The sequence below is a fragment of the Oncorhynchus tshawytscha genome, linkage group LG14, assembly GCF_018296145.1.
Source record: "Oncorhynchus tshawytscha isolate Ot180627B linkage group LG14, Otsh_v2.0, whole genome shotgun sequence".
NCBI lineage: Eukaryota > Metazoa > Chordata > Actinopteri > Salmoniformes > Salmonidae > Oncorhynchus > Oncorhynchus tshawytscha.
In genome coordinates, this window is record NC_056442.1 from 5,820,093 (window position 1) to 5,840,064 (window position 19,972).

Genomic DNA, 19,972 nt, shown 5'->3' on the forward strand with positions numbered 1-19,972 from the left:
TTATCTTAATTATCTCATGAATGAATGCAATATAATCATACTATTTCTTTGCATCTTTTTAATTTAACTAATCTCTGTCATACAAAAATGTTAAACAATAATGTGATAAAATATTATTTGAACCTTAAAAAAACATTGTTTGGGTGACTTGTGAGTTGTGGTGTCAAGTTAAAGTAACTGCCTAGTGCTTCCAGATTTCTATGAAATATGACCTACAATAAATTCCAATATGAGATAAATACTTTTCCTTCCACATTTTTTAAAATTAAGTATGTTTATATGCATATTTTCTGTGTTAGTTACCCCAACACAACAGAATGGTTTTGACATATACCGATCATTACAAATATTAATGTGAGTAGAACGCTGAGGATATCATCCTCTATGAGGAAACAGCAAGCATTTTTGAAACGGTCTGTTTGAGATAAAAATTTAAGGTGGGATTTCTGAAGTGTTTTTTTTTCTCAAATGTATGCATGCTTTGGCCACAGAAAATAGTATAGGATGAGTCAATCTGTTTATTGACTCACTGGATAGTTACTTTAGCATGTGATTATATGTTTTGACAGCAAATTTGGCAAATATTCTATTAAAACACCGTGTTGTCCATTGAGTACAGATGATCACAATTGTCATTCTTTGAAAAGGTATCTAACATAAAACGACTCCTATTCCACACAGCCTATCATGTCTGGGGGGATTTTTTTTTAGGGTCTGGGCGGAACTTGCTGAAAGCCAGGAGCCTGGGGGTGTCGTAGTGGTGGTACTCAGAGCCCACAAACATTTTGATGCCATCAGGGCCACACATGCCTGCCTCGATGCCGGAGATGGGTAGTGGGGCCTCTCTGGCTACTATCCTAGGGGTGGCAGACCGGTCAATGTCCTGCATCTTCTGTCATGTTTTAAATTATTATTATTTTTGAACCTTTATTTAACTAGGCAAGTCAGTTAAGAACAAAATCTTGTATTTGATGATGGCCTAGGAACAGGGGGTACTGCCTTGTTCAGGGGCAGAACGATAAATTTGTACCATGCAGCTTGGGGATTTGAACTTGCAACCTTTCAGTTACTAGCCCAACACTCTACCACTAGGCTACCCTTGCAGCCCTAAGTTCCAATGCAGCTGTTTTTATCTCAATATCAAACCATTTCTGACACAGGAAAATCACATATTTTGTGAATATTGATGTAAAAAGATCAATAACCCTTTCTTGGATAGATTTGAATGTACTCAAGTTCAATGTCCAATTAGTTACCTTGAATAATGTGCACAATATGGTGATCTGCACAAACAAAGGCTGCGTTCACAGGCACTTCGATGCCCAGCTCCTCTTTTCAGGCTTTTAGGGTAGCCCTCAATCAGAGTGGAGGGAGCTGCTGATTTGTAGATGTAAACTTGGTTGCCCTGTCAACTGGAAAGGTGGCATTCAGGTGTGTTTTATGTGCCATGGGACAAACAATACTCAAATCAATTTTCTTCTGTCACATCCTTGGTAAACAAGTTGTAGACTAACAGTGAAATACTTACTTAAGGGTCTTTTTTCCATCAATGCAGAGTTAAAGTGACACGAGGAGTAAATATACAGTGAATAACAATAAACAATAAAGGTACTGTAGTGAGTAAAGTTTTGAACATGTTATTTATTGCAAGTGAAGTCCCTGTCTTCCCCTACATCCTGTAACCTTTGACCCACCTTGATGATGTAGATCTTGTCACTGTAGGAGAAGACTGCGTCCACCCCGTTGGCCACTTCCTTCCAGGTTCTGGCAATCGGGAAGGCGTGTTTACCATCATTATGGGTGTCTAGATGCATATAAATACGACCTGAGGAAGTGGGACGGAGGTGAAAATGGGAAACTGTCTTATGCGAGTTGTGTGCACAATTGAACACAAAGGCTTAGTTCTTACCAGTGAAGGCATAGGTTTTGCCTGAGTCGTCTGAGGTGATGGCATCCAGAGTCACTTCACTGCATTTTGGGAACCTGTGCCTCACCGCCATGGCCTACAATCCAACAATAACATGTGTCAACACAATCCAAAAGCTTTTTTTCCCTGAAATGGTGTTGTTATTACCATTCACCGTTCATCTGTTCAATCTTACAGCATGTACACTGGGCAGAGGGGGCTGGCGGGATGAACTATAGGAGGACACGCTAATTGGAATGGCTGGAATGGAATGAGTGGAATGGAGTCAGACACGTGGTTTCTATATGTTTGATGTTTTGATGATGCCGTTCCATTCATACCATTCCAGCCATTACAATGAGCCCATCCTCCTATAGCTCTTTCCACCAGCCTTCTCTGACAATTAACTGATTTTGATAAAGGAGGAAGGGTAATATCCTTTGCATGGTTCTCTTACTGAAATTGGGGCACGTCATGAAGTAGTGCCTGGCGTCCTTGGGGTACACTCCATTCACCTCCCCAGATACAGAGTGCAACCGAGTGAAGTTGTGACCATAGAAACAGTTGTAGCGCTCTAGCCAACGGAAGGCAGACGTACAGTTGGGCAGGTGGGCCCACTGTCTCTCCTTTACTGACTCTGTGGCGATGTCATAGTTGTACACTTCTTCTCCTGTGAGAGAGAAAACATACGCAAGGCAGCTCACATCAAGACTAGGAAACTTGATATCCATAACACATTTCCTGGTATGCTGTCTGTGAATGATTGATACATGTTTATAGCAATAAACCAGAGAAATGTTCATAATGGTCTCATCAAAGGGTTAACAGGAGTCTGAGTTACACTCCGCCCCTCAGTCCTGAGCTGTCCCTCAGCCCTGAGCTACCCCTCAGTCCAGTGGGGTCCTTTAGTAGGTTTAGGCCGGTCCTAGGTTGGTGGCGAGGGTCGCCGCTCAAAGGACACTACTAAAGTGGCCACGTCCAGCCGCCACCGCGGACAGATGCCCACCCAGACCCTCCCCAATCCCCAATAGGTTCAGGTTTTGCGGCCGGAGTCCGCACCTTGGGGGGGGGGGGGTATGTTTCTATGTTTCTATGTTTTGTTTGGTCAGGGTGTGATCTGAGTGGGCATTCTATATTGGATGTCTAGTTTGTCTGTTTCTGTGTTTGGCCTGATATGGTTCTCAATCAGAGGCAGGTGTTAGTCGTTGTCTCTGATTGGGAGCCATATTTAGGTAGCCTGTTTTGTCATTTTGGGTTGTGGGTGATTGTCTATGTCTAGTTGCATGTTAGCACTATGTTTCATTAGCAGTCACGGTCGTTTGTTGTTTTGTTAGCTTGTTCAGTTTACGTCGTGTTTTTCGTCATTCAATAAAAGGAATGCATTCATACCACGCTGCACTTTGGTCCGCTTCATACGACGATCGTGACACAAAATTCACCCAACTTATTGTGGGAAACTCGTGGAAGGCTTCCTGAAACGTTTGACCCAAGTTAAACAATTTAAGGCAATGCTACCAAATACGAATTGAGTGTATGTAAACTTCTGACCCACTGGGAATGTGATGAAAGAAATAAAAGCTGAAATAAATCATTTACTCTACAATTATTCTGACATTTCACATTCTTAAAATAAAGTGGTGATCCTAACTGACCTAGGACAGGGCATTTTCACTAGGATTAAATGTCAGGAATTGTGAAATTACTGAGTTTAAATGTATTTGGCTAAGGGGTGTGTAAACTTCCGACTTCAACTGTATATATTTTGTATGTCTTTTTTACAGGACAAATATGAGGTGGCACGTGCTACTATGCCCCCTATGGGCATGCTGCCTTTGAATGCTGTTTACAATGGTAATGGGAGCACATGTTTGGGAGCACAAGGTAATGGGAGCACATAATTTGACTTTTAAAAAGATTGCCCAAGCTGACGAGTCACTAATAAAACTATGTGTTTAAGGGCCTATTCATATGGATATCGTCTACATCACTGATATTGACAGTGCCAGGAAAAGGTTGATGTGATCCTGGTCTTCAGGCTTTTCTTTGTTGTGCATGTGGAATGCAGCGTCAACATGCCCCAGGTGATGATAGTCATCTAGCTCCTTGAAGAAATCACTGGAGACCTGAGCTGGACAAGTGAAGCCCTTCCACAGGTGATCCCCTTAGAGTAGCATAGTTAAGATCTGGGATCAGATATAATCATGGAAATGTAAGCTTACACGCTCCACAATTCAAAAATACCTAGGTCATGGTAGCCCGTAGCAAAATGCCCACTAACTAATCCACTACACTCTTAGAAAAAAGGGTTCCAAAAGGGATGTTCGGCTGTCCCCATCATTTTGGTTCCAGGTAGAACTCTTTTGGGTTCCATGTAGAACCCTCTGTGGAAAGGGTCCTACATGGAACCCAATAGAGTTTTACGTGGAACAAAAATTATTCTACCTGGAACCAAAAAGGGTTCTTCAAAGGGTTCTCCTATGGGGACAGCCAAAGAACCCTTTTAGGTTCTAGATTGTACCTTTTTTCTAAGAGTGTACCCGTAACCCTAGCCATCCTGATGGGACAATAATGACATATAATGACAATGACAAGCCCACTGTAGGGAGAATGAGGGTAAAAAAGACGACTCATAACATGGTAACTTGATAACTTGATACCCTTGAAGAAGAAGGTGTTTCCTTTCTCGTCGAGGGGGGCGATGGCGTCAAACTCGATGCCGTCACACCGGTCTGGGTTGGCGTTGTGGTGGACCTGATCCTCGTGGTGGTCGTGGTCGTGGTCTAATGGGCCAGTCAGAGTCAAGGTGAGATGCAGGTTGAATGACTTTTCATTATTCCAACATTTCTCCACATGGTGTGGTGATTTGGAAGTCATGCATCCTACTCTCATATAAAAGCATGTAGGACATGAGTAACGGGCTGAAAGGGAGTTGAATAACACCTGTGCCCGTGGCAAGTTGCAACCCTAGTTGTTAGCCTTGCCTAAGCATGCCTGGATCAGTCAATGAGTTGTGAGGTCCTGCATTTTGACAGGCTGTTAAATGAATATGGATCTTAGACTCACTTGCCATCATTACATCATGGATCCTGCGTAGAAAAAAAAGCAGACATTATTCATCATAAACCATAATGTCCTCATTCTGATGAGACATGAGTGAGGTCATAGAGATGGGAAATGAGATACACTGCACATCATGACTCCACCCTCTGGGTAGACAGACCAATAATGATGCTGTAGTATACACAGCCCTATTCCAAATAGAGCAGCTCAAAGGGACACCTGATTGATATGAAGGGGCTCTGTAATGATGAGGTAACGGGGTGATTCAGTGACAGAAGTGCTGAGGTACACGACTGACTTTGACCACTCTTTGTGTGTTTGGGATATTGATCCTGCCTTTGACCTCTGTGATACTGCAAACAAACTTATGGAACTAACCCAGCCAATGTGGGGCAGCATAGTATCCAATTGGGTTGCGTAAGACATGTCTTAACACAGCACAGCGAAGCCCATAATGTGTTGAATAAAGTAACAGTTTGTCACACCCTGACCATAGTTTGCTTTGTATGTTTCTATGTTTTGTTTGGTCAGGGTGTGATCTGAGTGGGCATTCTATGTTACATGTCTAGTTTGTCTATTTCTATGTTTCGGCCTAGTATGGTTCTCAATCAGAGGCAGGTGTCATTAGTTGTCTCTGATTGAGAATCATACTTAGGTAGCCTGGGTTGCACTGTTTGTTTGTGGGTGATTGTCTATGTTGATTGCTTGATTCAGCACAGTTCTCATTAGCGTCACGGTTGTTATTTCGTTTATTGTTTTTGTATAGTGTTCAGTGTTTCAGTGTTTTCTTTATTAAAATTCATGATGAACACATACCACGCCGCATTCAGATGAAGAGGAGGACGACCGTGACACAGTTCAACAAAGCAAGTAACAGAGGCAATTTAGAGGCAGTGTATTTAGCTGTGGCTACACTGAACGTGGATGCCACTTTGGTAGCCCAGCGGTTCAGAGCTCAACCGAAGGTCGCTGGTTCAAATCCCCGAGCCGGCTGGGTGAAAAATCTGTCAATGTGCTGTTGAGCAAAGCACTTAACCCTAATTGCTCCTGTAAGTGGCTCTGGAGAAGAGCGTCTGCTAAATGACTAACATGTAAAGGCTTAGCAGTTGATCAGCAGTACTCACGCTGGAGCAGCATAGCTGAGTGCTAGTGCCAAGCACAGGCAGAGTGTTTGGGAGAGAAGCATCATGTTGAGCGGTCCTCCTCTGGGTCCAGGTACCGAAGAGAGCTGAGCTGAGAAAGGTGCCTGAGAAGGAGTTGACCAAACCGTTTACACTGGATCTGCCTGTGAGGGGGTGGATTTCCCTGTGTCTTTTGTGTGTGGGTAGTTCTGTGTGTAGGAGTGTGGGTAGTTCTGTGGGTAGTTCTGTGTGTAGGAGTGTGGGTAGTTCTGTGTGTAGGAGTGTGGGTAGTTCTGTGCTCTGTTTACTGAAAGAGCAGGGGGAGTGTAGGACTTTTTGCTGTTGCAAAACGATTATTTAGCGGAAACTGTTATATATGCATCTAATACAATGCAATCAATATGAGCACATAAAAATGAGTATAAATCCAACTATATGTTTAAATGGCAAATTATATTTTGATAAAAGTAAAATATTGAACATGTTGGGATGTTACACATTAATCTGGTTTGGCCAACATCATTGGGTCAGATGAAATATCATTTCTCGGTTCCAAGTGGCACACTTTTTAGCCAGGACTTTGGACAAGTGAGTTCACACAGTAGGAGCAGAGATCAGAGACAGACAGGGAGATAAACAACAGTCTGTGAGAGAAGGACCCTTGCTTATCTTTGTTCTATCATTTGAAACTTTAGACACTGGATTTCTAAGAAACAAGTCAAAATAAAGAACGAGTACATTGCAATAAAGATTTAAACCCAATCCAAAGTTTAATTAAATATTTACAATGTAATTGACAATCAATACACATCAAATGTGATTAAATCCACAGTATATTTGATTATATTTGCGGTGGCAGTCTCATGATAAATGTATTCAATTCCAAGTCATTACCATAGCGTAAGCTATTGCACATTACTGTGTTTCACAACATAACTACTGGGGATAGACAGCATTTCAAAAGCTTTCAGACTTCAACCTTATGAAACAAATGTGCAGTCAGACTGCAGTGTACAGTAACTGCAGTACACTGTAGTATAACTGTAGTTAGAGTGCAGTATAACCCCAGTATGCTGCAAATACTGTGTCCAAAATACCATTTTCTTTTTACTGCAGTAATCTTGCAATTACTGCGTCCAAAATATCACAATCGACGGCAGTTACTGCACTTTACTGCAGTTTCAAAACGTCAATCTTTTTTTGTAAGGGCAGAGGTGAAATTACAGCAACATCACATACCCTGTTGTTACACATGATATAAAATGGCCAATTTTGAGAACAGTTAGTTTATTTTGTGAGTAACCAACTACTCATAACAACAGCAAGCCATTTAAAATGTGTCTTGAATTTTCATTGAAATACCTAGAACTCTAATAACAGATACAAAGTTCCACCCTTAGTTTTGGGTCAGTGCTATCCGGGATCCTTGGGACATGCCTACTCTAAAACCTAACCCTAAGCTTATCCTTAACCTCTACCCTTACCCTAGACCTAACCTTAACCTTAACCATAACCCTTACCTAACCATGACCTTAACCGTTACCGTAAACATTTATGGGGTAGTGATGTCCCAAGGGTTCCGGACAGCACGGACCCTTCATTTTGTGTTATATGGTGTAAATAATTCACTGCTGCTCTACACTGAAGTAGCTATTAAAATACAACTATGCTTCTGCTAAATATATTTTTTCTATGTACAGCTATTCTTCACCATTTTCATTTGGTTCATTATCAAACTATGATTATCACATTTAAGACAATGGGCAAATAAAAAACAAGCTAAAACGTTTGCTGCAAATGAAATTGTCCTCTGCGGTAATAAAGATGTAATCTTCTCTACTGTTCTCCACAACTCTATACAGTCTGTCTTCTTTTGCAATTTGTACCCTACATTGTGACTTATGATTCACTTTTTTCTAGAAGAACATGAAATTCTTGACAGGATCCTCTAGGATTATGCCAAAGTAGTTGTTATTTACTGAAATCTGCATCGGTGTTGACTAGAGAATGCCTACTTCTTCATCATCTTCATCTTTCCATCCTCATCTTGACAGCTTCACCCCACCAGTGTCTCACTTGTATTGGTAGATCTTAATACAGTGGTTCATGCTGTCTGACACCACTAGCTGGCCCTCTGGCAGCAGGGCCAGGCCTCGGGGGCTGCTCAGACCCTGGGTAACAAGGGGCCAGCCTAGGCCCTTGGCAGGGTACAGCAGGACGCGGTGCAACCTGCCCCAGTCTGCCACCAAGACATCCCCATCACTGTCGATGCTGAGGCCCCAGGGGCAGGCCAGGACAGGCCCCATGCCGGAGCACAACCCCAGGACACGGATGGTGTTCCAGCCAGGTTCCAGCACTCGGATGCAAGGCGCACAGCCAGTCTCATTGCCCCGCTCAGACACAGCCATCAGCCCAGAGGTCAGGCAGGCAGCCACCAGGTAGGGCCTGTGGAATCCTGTGATTATGGTGCGCTCCAGCCTGGCGCCTGTCTTGGGGTCCAGCATCAGGGCAGTTAGAGTTCCACGCTTGATGTCGGCCACCAGGAACTCATCCAGACGGGTGACGGTCACTCCCCTTGGTGCATCTAGCTCTTCATGGGTGGATCCTATCACGTTACCCCCGAAGGTCTGGAGGAGGCGTCCATGACGGCTGAACACCAACACGGCACGCTCTGCAGCACATGTCAGCGCAATGAGGCCCTTGTTGTTCACAGCCACATCAAAGTAGTTGCAGATGCGGGCGGATCTATCAGTTCCAGTAGGGGACACCTGCTGCACAACATACTTCTGAAGGTCGGTCACCTGAATTCGGGCGTTTCCACAGTCCACCACAAAAAGCTGCCCTTTGACAGTGGCGTGGAGCCCGCTGGGCAGGTTGAAGTCGGAGCGCCCTGAGCCCTGCTTTCCAAACTGCTTGATCAGATTTGCTGACTCAAAGGCACTTGAACCCGCTTCCTCCTCCAGGTCTCTCAGGATTGGCTCTGGTTTGTCTCTCCTTCTATTGTCTGATTGTTTCTCCTTGGCTGTAGGGTGGCTTTCGGCGTCAATAGCCGACATGGACAGAGATCGACTCACACAGTTAGAACCTACACTCCTTCCCTGGTATCTTGATTCTCTTTCATCCGAGCTTGTGGGGCTTCTGCCGCCAGACTCAGATCCATTCCCTTGCTCCAGGGTTGAGGAGGCAGATGATAGACAGGAGTGGTTGTCTCTCTTAAATCCCAGGTGAGCACCCTTTCCCCCATTGATCAAAGGACGGGTCTTCCTGGAGAGGTCCGCCATCGACATGGCGCGTCGGTGTTCCTGGTTCAGGGAGACACTGTTACTAGGAGAGGGGATGGTGATGTAGTTGTAGCAGTCATCACTGCCAGCCGGGGATGGGGGACTCCCCCCATTAGTGGATGTTCCACGGGGGGATTTGCTGGGTGACAGGCTTTGACGTAAGCGCGCGCATCTTGAAGATAGGTCCAGGAGGCTGTACCTGGGATGGGGTTCTCCACGGCTGGTCTTGGGAGAGGTCTGTGGTTGGTCACTATGTTCAGATCTGCCGCCTTCTGGAGGGAAGGAGGGTTCCTCGCTGGGGATGAGATCCAGGGTCCTTTGCTTTCTCTGACACTTGAGGATGGAGCTTTTCTTGATTCCAGTTTGTCCACAGTCTGGTTCGTCTACCTCTGACTCCCCTTGGCTGGAGATTGGAGGGATAGCCAGGAAAAGGTCCTGGCCATGTGTGTCTAGCTCCTCATCCATGGATGACTCAGATGCTCCTCGATGCCGGGGACTGAGCGGTGGCTTTGAGACTGGTGACTTTGGCTCATCCTTGTCTGTGGTGGACAGGCGGAGCTTCCTGACTACACGCATGCTCCCACTATTTGATGTGGATGAAAGGTCCTTCCGAACTTCAAATGATCCACGGTCTCCAAACTTCATCTCCCCTGAGTGAAGAGCACATTTCTTCCCTGTTTCACCGCAGACACCAATAGGGTAGTTCAGATTTTGATCCTGGACTTGTACCTCCCCTAACCTAACGTCCTTCAGCTGCGTACCGGGCTGAAAAGTGACCCTCTTTAAGGAGAGGGAGATTTCCCAAGGCTGTGTAACTTCTGCCACACCCCTCTGAAGCTGGTTCTTATTGGGTCCTCCACTGCTTCCACCCCATCTCTGGACCTGCTCCTTCAGTTGGCCCAGTTTGCAGAGCTGCCGGTCCACCAGGGACTGTCCAACCCGCACTGCCGCAGCGTTCTCCCTCTTCACCTGCTCCAGGTGCCGCTGGGCTTCTCGGTGGTCCTGCTCAACTTTTTCCAGCAGTCGGCGCTCTTGTCTCTGAGCCTCAATGATGGCGTTGTCAAGCTCTCGGTTCATTTCCTCCACCTCACTCGTCTGTCGTTTCCTAAGGCTCTGCAGCTCTTTCTCACCCTGCTCTACATTGCAGAGGGCCAGCATGACCCAGCTGGGTGGATCGGTAAGGGATAGGGGTGCGAAGATGGACCCCCTGGGGGAGTTTAGGTCTCTCTGTATGGGGGAGGTGGGTGACATCAGGACTGAGAGACCAGGGAAGGAGGCTTTTCTCTCGGAGTGAGAACTCATTATCATCATGGAGGAAAAGTTGGAGAATCTTTTTGTTGGTCTGGTATGTTTCAATCTTCAGCTTGCTGTTGAATCCTGGGGAAAGAGTGTAAAATAGTTGAATTTATGTAAAATGATCAGCAAGAAAAAGGTTGACTCACTCAAATTTGAGTGACAAGGAAAGACTACATTTGTACCCGTGGAGGATACTGAGGCTCATAATAAAGTCTGGAACGGAGCAAATGGAATGGTTTCAAACACATTGAAACCGTTCTACCATTCCACCAATTCGGCTCCAGCCATTACCACGAGCCCATCCTCCCCAATGAAGGTGCCACCAACCTCCTGTGATTTGTACCATATCTTTACTCAAACAAAGAACAACAGACTCAAAAAAGAGGTGTATGTTTCTGCTCTGACAATGAACAGAAAAGAAATGTCTAGGACTCACCTGCAGAAGAAAGACAGGCTTAGAAAGTGCTTAGGTTTCATTATTTCAGTTACATTCCGGTGGTCCTATGATAATTGAGACAAGGCATTGTAACTGTACTCCGTTTCTCAGTATTCTAGTGTGTACTCCCATGTCATCACCATGTTCTTAGACCTTTAGGTTAGACACTATGTCCTGCAGCAGTGCCAGCAGATACCTCTGAATACAACATATAGATCCTAAGATCCCTCTGTATATTATTTTTTTCAATTGACACTGTCTTCTTCTCAAAATGGTTGTTTGCAATCGGAACACAGACCACTATTGTCGCCACATGTGGACAGCACTGCTTATCTGCTCAAGGCACTGAAACTGAGCTCTGTCTTTCAGTACAAACATCAAGTGCCTATAAGGGACAGCAGATCATGTCAGATGCCTAATGTGTGACGTAGGCTACCAGAATGATGTTATGTACATTATATATCACTGTCCGAGGAAACTCGTATTTGCCCCCTTTCTGATTTTATCTATTTTTATCTTGCTGCACGACCCAGCTGCACTTCAGCTTCAGCTCACAGACAGATGGCCTGACATTCTCCTGTAGAATTCTCTGATACAGAGCAGATTTAATGGTTCCTTATATTAAGCCAAGTCATCCAGGTCCTGAGGCAGCAAAGCATCCCCAAACCATCAGACTACCACCGCCACGCTTGACTGTTGGTTTTCGCCAGTAGTCCAAAACGTTGACTGAAGTTTGCCAAAAAAGGCGCCTGGAAGCACCTGGATGATCATCAAGACGCTTGGAAGAATGTTCTATGGACAGATGATTCAAAAGTATACTTTTTGGACAACATGGGTCCCATGATGCCCGCCGAAAACCAAACACTGCATTCCACAGCAAGAACCTCATACCAACGGTCAAGCGTGGTGGTGGTAGTGTGATGGTTTGGGGATGCTTTGCTGCCTCAGGACCTGGATGACTTGCCTTAATAGAAGGAACCATGGAATCTGCTCTGTATCAGAGAATTCTACAGGAGAATGTCAGGCCATCTGTCTGTAAGCTGAAACTGAAGCGTAGCTGGGTCATGCAGCAAGACAATGATCCAAAACACACAATCAAGTCTACATGAAAATGTCTAAAAAGCTAAACATTTGAAGTTTTGGAATGGACCAGGAATGGACCAGTCAAAGTCCAGACCTAATCCCAATTGAGATGTTGTGGCAGGACTTGAAACGAGCAGTTCATGCTTGAAAACCCAGAAGTGTCGCTGAGTTAAAGCAATGGGCCAAAATTCCTCCACAGTGATGTGAGAGACTGATCAACAACTACAGGAAGCGTTTGGTTGCAATCATCACAGCTAAAAGGTGGCACAACCAGTTATTGGGTGTAAGGGGACAATTACTTTTTCACACTGGTAAATGTGTTTACATAGTTATTTTATTTATTTAATTAACAAAGTTATCATTTTTTTGTGCTATTTGTAAACTCAGGTTCCCTTAATCTAATATTAGGTTTTGGTTGAAGATCTGATAACATTCATTATAGAAAATATGCAAAAATAGAGAAAATCAGAAAGGGGGCAAATACTTTTTCACCGCACTGTTAGAGAAAAGCCCTAGTTAGAGAGAACTTTCAGCCCCAGAAGCAAAACAACAGGGCTTTTTCTAGGATGAAAGAGTGGGGTATCAGTTTACCTCAGTGCCCTGCACAATAAGGTCCCCCTGGAAACATGTGACCTCAGAGTGTGAATGGGTAAAAACACAGTTTCTCGTGTATTGAATAGACAATCCCATGATGCATCTTCATTCTCTTTTGTATTTATCTAGGACAGATAACCCGTGTAAAAACAGATAACCCGTGTAAAAACAGATAACCCGTGTAAAAACAGATACCATGTGTAAAAACAGATAACCCATTTAAAAACAGATATCCCGTGTAAAAACAGATAACCTGTGTAAAAACAGATAACCCGTGTAAAAAACAGATAACCCATGTAAAAACAGATATCCCGTGTAAAAACAGATAACCCGTGTAAAAAACAGATATCCCGTGTAAAAACAGATAACCCGTGTAAAAACAGATAACCCGTGTAAAAACAGATAACCCGTGTAAAAACAGATAACCCGTGTAAAAACAGATAACCCGTGTAAAAACAGATATCCCGTGTAAAAACAGATAACCCGTGTAAAAAACAGATAACCCATGTAAAAACAGATATCCCGTGTAAAAACAGATAACCCGTGTAAAAAACAGATAACCCGTGTAAAAACAGATAACCCGTGTAAAAACAGATAACCTGTGTAAAAACAGATAACCCGTGTAAAAACAGATAACCCGTGTAAAAAACAGATAACCCGTGTAAAAACAGATATCCCGTGTAAAAACAGATAACCCGTGTAAAAACAGATATCCCGTGTAAAAACAGATAACCTGTGTAAAAAATAACCAAATTGACCCATTCAGAACACGCAATTGGAATAAAACATATTTAAAAGAACAAAACATCACAAGAAAAAATAAACACATTTGAAAAGAGAAACTTCCCTCCCAATTCACATTTTGCTGAATATAACGAGTCCAAAGAAGAACTGACAGGTGTACAGACACGTACTTGTTTGATGGAATGTGGGAAAATAGGCCTTTGTGTCGGTGTGAAAAAAATAACAGTCACTTTGTTGGAGTGCAGCTACCGGTCCCCTCTCACATTACCCAGTTAAATGTTGAATGAGGGACCCTGGTTGCTAAGTTACCCAGGGACCTGCATGGCACTAGCTGTGGTGTTGAGTGGAAAAATTTAACGATAACATTCCTATTGAGGACACCTTCACCAGTATCAAGTGATCAACATCCACTACTGTATAAGTATGATAACTGACAAAATGCTGTATTTCAGAAATACCTCTTTAAAAGATCCCCCAAAAGATCCTTATAGGTTTACTTAAAACGCTAATCAAGGAAAAGGTCGACATTACAATACCAAAACATTACAGTTAACTTACAGTAAAATCAATTTCAATTTATAGCACAAAGAAATCTGTCAAGAGTTCATTGACATATCGGGCACAGTACTTGTGCAAACCTATTCATGCAAAGTTATAGTACTTCCTGTATTTTGTTATTCGTTCGATTAGCCTTCATTAAATGGAGCAGAAAGGATCTTACCTGGGCCAGGTGCACTCCTTTTCCTCCACTGCTCTCTGTGCCGCGTCCTACAGTGTCACATCCTTCCTCTGTCCCGTCCACACCTCACCGTCACACCCCCTTCAGCCCCTTTCCCTCTATCCCTCTTTCTTTCTTTCTCCCCATTCTTCACTCTTCAAAATAGTTCTACATTCCCTTACACTGTCAATTTCTCTCATGCACACAAACTCTCTGTCAAACCCATATCAAACCCATTTCAAACCCGTGTATCTTTGTCAAATTCAAGTTCCCTAGCATAATACAGATCAAATGACAAGATGTAAGCTAGCCCCATCCCATTTAAAATCTCTGTACTGTGGGTTTCACTATAAAGCAGATTGCCACAGTCAACCATCCCATGTCCTTGCAAGGTCATAACTTGTCAAAAGGTAAATAGGCCGCATGATGATGATGCGTTATGTTGGAGGCGCTGCACAATCTTAGTCAAATAGATTTAGAGATCACAGGTGGAACACAATTTCCCTTGCACGTTCTAACCACTAGATGTCAGCAGATAACAAAGGCAGGATCATTTGAATGACTTGCTACTGCTGTTCTGATATTGATGATGTCTGTGAGCCCATATAGATCTGTTTGGGTTGGTTTGCTTTCGCACTGTGGGTGTAATTGAGCAATTTGCATAACACCCCTTGACTTGAGCAACTTAGCTGCATTGTTTATATTGATTTTAAAACAATCAAGCTAATTCAAAACCTGACAGAAGCAGGGGGACTCCATCCCCTTTTTTGAAACCGATCGTATTTTTCTATTGCGCTCCGAATTGGAATGTTTTGAGAAAAATGTTTGCTAACTCCGCTGCTAAGGAATGAGAGTGTGTTTTCATGTTAGCTGCTGTAGCTAGCTAGGGTAATTGTGCCACTAACTTTGTCAAACAACCAAAATTAGCCGTGTTCGGTACACCAATACAGCCCTTGCATACATGCAAAGGTGAATGTGAGAAACGACCTGAAAAGAAGAATATCAACCGCAGCCGGTATGAACCATTTGTTCTCCCGTGCATTGCAGAGTTTCTCGGGACAGACCTCTTCATCTTCACCAACTGGTTTCAGTGATCAAAAACCCAACGGACACCGGTAGACTGCAGCCAGCTGTGGCATATGGGGTTGCTCTGTCCATCTGCATAGCCATCACAACAGCAGCGAGGTTGGTAGTGACATATTAAATTGTTTAAAAATAAGGGGGAAAAAATTATTAAATTGTAGTTTCATCTCTATGAGTTGGTAGTTACTTCTGGTATGGAGTAGGCCTACAATAGTATAGAGGAATCATTTGTTTTACTTGTTCACTCTTGTTTTCTAGTGGAGGCCACTTACTAACGGTCTGCATGAGTGCCGTCAACAGGCAGAGCAAGACCCTCATAGCACCTTTCTGCATCCGACTGACTGTCACCGTCGGTATTCTGGGAGGGTGAGTGCGTCACTGTCAACATCCTGAGTCTCCAATGCTACATAAACAGCAGTCCACCTGCAGGATGGTGGAATGTTATTACTGTTCCACAACAAAGTGTATGAAATGTAGATGTTCACTAAACTTTTTAACATCATTGTTCTGTCAATCTTACACTGAAAAAAATATAAACGGAACATGCAAAGTGTTGGTCCCGTGTTTTATGAGCTGAAATAAAATGTCCCAGGAATGTCCATACGCACAAAAAAGCGTATTTCTCTCAAATTTTGTGAAAAAATGTGTTTACAACCCAGTTAGTGAATATTTCTCCTTTGCCAAGATAATCCATCCCCCTGACAGGTGTGGCATATCAAGAAGCTGTTTAAACAGCATGATCACTACACAGGTGCACCTTGTGCTGGGGACAATTCAAGACCATTCTAAAATGTGCAGTTTTCTAACACAACACAATGCCACAGATGTCTCAAGTATTGAGGGAGCGTGAAATTGGCATGCTGACTGCAAGAATGTCCACCGGAGTTGTTGCCAGAGAAATGAATGTTCATTTATCTTCCATAAGCCGCCCCCAATGTTGTTTTAGAGAATTTGGCAGTACGTCCAACCGGCCTCACAACCACAGACCACATGTAACCACGCCAGCCCAGGACCTCCACATCTCGCTTCTTCACCTGCGGGATCGTCTGAGACCAGCCACCCAGACAGCTGATGAAACTGTGGGTTTGCACATCTGAAGAATTTCTGCACAAACTGTCAGCTCATCTGCGTACTCGTCGTCCTCATCAGGGTCTTGACCTGACTGAAGTTCGATGTCTTAACTGACTTCAGTGGGCACATGCTCACCTTCGATGGCCACTGGCTCGCTGGATAATTGTGCTCTTTACAGATGAATACTGGCTTCAACCGGGCAGATGGCAGACAGCGTGTATGGTGTCGTATGGGCGAGCGGTTTGCTGATGTCAACGTTGTAAACAGAGTAGTGGTGGTGGGGTTAGGGTATGGGCAGGTATAGGCTATGGACAACGAACACAATTGCATTTTATCGACAGCAATTTGAATAAACAGAGATATCGTGACGAAATTCTGTGGCCCATTGCCAGGCTGTTCATCCACCGCCATCACCTCATGTTTCAGAATAATAATGCACGGCCCCATGTTGTAAGAATCTGTACACAATTCCTGGAAGCTGAAAATGTCCCAGTTCTTCCATGGCCTGCATACTCACCAGACATGTCTATTGAGCATGTTTGAGATGCTCTGGATTAACGTGTACAACAGCATCGATCCACAGATTTCCCTCTTGGAAATTGTTGCATGTTACATTTATATTTTTGTTCAGTGTATGTGGTTCAGTGGAGGTGTTTCACTGTGCTGCATGAATCCAGCCAGAGTCTCTGGGCCTGCTGTGGTGGCTAACACTGGTCCTAACACTGGGCCTGCTGTGGTGGCTAACTGTTGTTCCTAATACTGGGCCGGCTGTGGTGGCTAACTACTGGTCCTAACACTGGGTCGGCTGTGGTGGCTAACTACTCTAACACTGGGACGGCTGTGGTGGCTAACTACTGGTCCTAACACTGGGCCTACTGTGGTGGCTAACTACTCTAACACTGGGACTGCTGTGGTGGCTAACTACTGGCCCTAACACTGGGCCTGCTGTGGTGGCTAACTACTGGTCCTAACACTGGGCCTACTGTGGTGGCTAACTACTCTAACACTGGGACTGCTGTGGTGGCTAACTACTGGTCCTAACACTGGGTCGGCTGTGGTGGCTAACTACTCTAACACTGGGACTGCTGTGGTGGCTAACTACTCTAACACTGGGTCGGCTGTGGTGGCTAACTACTGGTCCTAACACTGTGGTGGCTAACTACTCTAACACTGGGTCGGCTGTGGTGGCTAACTACTGGTCCTAACACTGGGCCGGCTGTGGTGGCTAACTACTCTAACACTGGGCCTGCTGTGGTGGCTAACTACTCTAACACTGTGGTGGCTAACTACTCTAACACTGGGCCTGCTGTGGTGGCTAACTACTCTAACACTGGGCCTGCTGTGGTGGCTAACTACTAACACTGGGCCTGCTGTGATGGCTAACTACTCTAACACTGAGCCTGCTGTGATGGCTAACTACTGTTCCTAACACTGGGCCTGCTGTGGTGGCTACCTACTGTTCCTAACACTGGGCCTGCTGTGGTGGCTACCTACTCTAACACTGGGCCTGCTGTGGTGGCTAACTACTCTAACACTGGGCCTGCTGTGATGGCTACCTACTGTTCCTAACACTGGGCCTGCTGTGATGGTTAACAACTGTTCCTAACACTGGGCCTGCTGTGGTGGCTAACTACTCTAACACTGGGCCTGCTGTGGTGGCTACTTACTGTTCCTAACACTGGGCCTGCTGTGGTGGCTAACTACTCTAACACTGTGCCTGCTGTGGTGGCTAAACTAACACTGGGCCTGCTGGTCCTAACACTGGGCCTGCTGTGGTGGCTAACTACTGGTCCTAACACTGGGCCTGCTGTGGTGGCAAACTACTCTAACACTGGGCCGGCTGTGGTGGCTAACTACTGTTCCTAACACTGGACCTGCTGTGGTGGCTAACTACTGGTCCTAACACTGGGTCTACTGGTTTGGGCCCATGGTCCGCTGCTGTTCTACCTGGCCTGGTGCTGAGGTAGGTCTCCCAGTCATGCATCACAGTATCTATCCTTCTCGTCCTCTTTATTATGATCAGCGTTTAATCCTGTCTTGTGTTTGTTCTGTTGCTAGGCTCCTCCCTCCTAGGGGACCCAAGAATATGACTCATCATGAAGAAGAAACCAGCACTTGTTTGAACTGTGAAACACTGAGGTGTAGTTTATGCACCGATGCGTCTGGGAGTAAACATATTACCTATCAACTTGGATATGATACGTTTTCTTATGGACAATGCTCTCTGGCATAAAGGCTGTCAGGAAGATATGACACCCATGTTATATTATAAACTCAGATTAAATAGGTAGGTCTACCATCACATCTTAAAACACTATGTATTGTAACTAACTATCTCTGTCCATCTGCGACAGTACCAGTTGATCTTTGTGTCCTCTGCTAGCTGATCGCCCTCCACGCCAAACCACTAATTCATTCCTCTGCTTCCTCTTTAGCCTCAGATGCTAACAGCTATTTCCTCTCTGAGATCCAGCATCCTCTGTCCGACACTCCTTTACGGAGCGACACACACGTGGTGAAACTTCTCCCTAGACACAGATGGGTCCTCAGACGTCCGTGTTTTTGAATGTCACACCGAGTCCTGGAGGCTCCCTGCCTGGCCCGCCTGGGCCCGTCTGACTGATTATTACTATCGTTGGTCTGTCAGCATCAATGGGAAATGATATTGGCCCACAGTCGTATCAGACCTCGCATGTTATTGATACGACTGTTAAACTCCACAGCCCAGCTGCCCGCCCGCCTCCAACCCGGGTGCAATTAAATCTACATGCCTCTCGCTTCTGTTTGTGTGACAGAGAGTAATGGGACCAATAGTTACTGTAACAAAAAATTATGTGATGCATCATGCCTTATATTACAAACATATACGACAACGCCACATAGGGGTTATTACCAAATGTGATCTATTTCATTCAAGTCATGTCAGGTTTTCCCCGCATACAGGGCGACTGTAGCGTAGCTAAATAATTAAGAAAATAACATTATTCGTTGAGTACCAGAGATGGACAAAAAAAAGTCATATTCCACATTATATCTTATTATTTTGCATCTCTCGATATAAGTTCATGAATATGGTAATATTCTGTTCTCTCCAGTGGGACTATCGTCTTTCAAAGGTGCGGATCCGGTTCTGTCACTAGATTCGATTAATTCCTCCATTGCCACTCCTCATTTTGTGTACCCCCCCTCTTTTAACACTTTCAGGGGTATGATATTAGGGGAACAATCGCAGGAACAAAACGAGCTGGAACCACCAAGAAGGGAACAGATGGCACATAATTGCCTCGTGGAGGAAGCCAGGGAGTCAATTTTTACAGGTCTCAGGGGAGTTGCAGTTGCAGAAAGTGCAGGTGCATTTGTTTTGATCAGATATGGAGGAACCATCTGAGAAATATTCATCACACGCACATTAGAGGGAGAATTTAACAAAGCGCGTCATTGGTGAGACCAGGATGCGACCGTGTGCTTTCATTAGGCCAACGAGGTAAACACAGGGAAAGGGAGGGAGCCCATGCCTGCCTGCTTGGCACATTCAACTACAACAGATGCAGCAGGAATTAATGCAGCACCAAAGTGTTG

General features: G+C 44.6%; 1 protein-coding gene, 1 long non-coding RNA gene and 1 pseudogene across 2 annotated transcripts; 1 reads left to right on the forward strand and 2 right to left on the reverse strand.

Annotated features, from left to right (window-relative positions):
• Positions 1-685: 685 nt before the first annotated feature.
• Positions 686-6,213, reverse strand: LOC112267702 (annotated as a pseudogene).
• Positions 6,214-6,843: 630 nt separating this feature from the next.
• On the reverse strand, positions 6,844-11,149 carry LOC121839249. Its single transcript, XM_042296955.1, has one exon. The coding sequence runs from the start codon at positions 10,677-10,679 to the stop codon at positions 8,160-8,162; it is 2,520 nt and encodes an 839-aa protein (XP_042152889.1). The 5' UTR covers positions 10,680-11,149; the 3' UTR covers positions 6,844-8,159.
• A 3,700-nt stretch (positions 11,150-14,849) lies between these two features.
• Positions 14,850-18,736, forward strand: LOC121839182. The gene is made up of 3 exons (XR_006078733.1): positions 14,850-15,424; positions 15,581-15,688; positions 18,452-18,736. It is a non-coding gene; the product is annotated as an uncharacterized LOC121839182 (long non-coding RNA).
• The last annotated feature ends 1,236 nt before the right edge of the window (positions 18,737-19,972 follow it).

Excerpts from the sequence above, each read along its gene's own strand:
- LOC121839249 (XM_042296955.1), bottom strand. The coding sequence starts at position 10,679 with ATGATGATAATGAGTTCTCACTCCGAGAGAAAAGCCTCCTTCCCTGGT.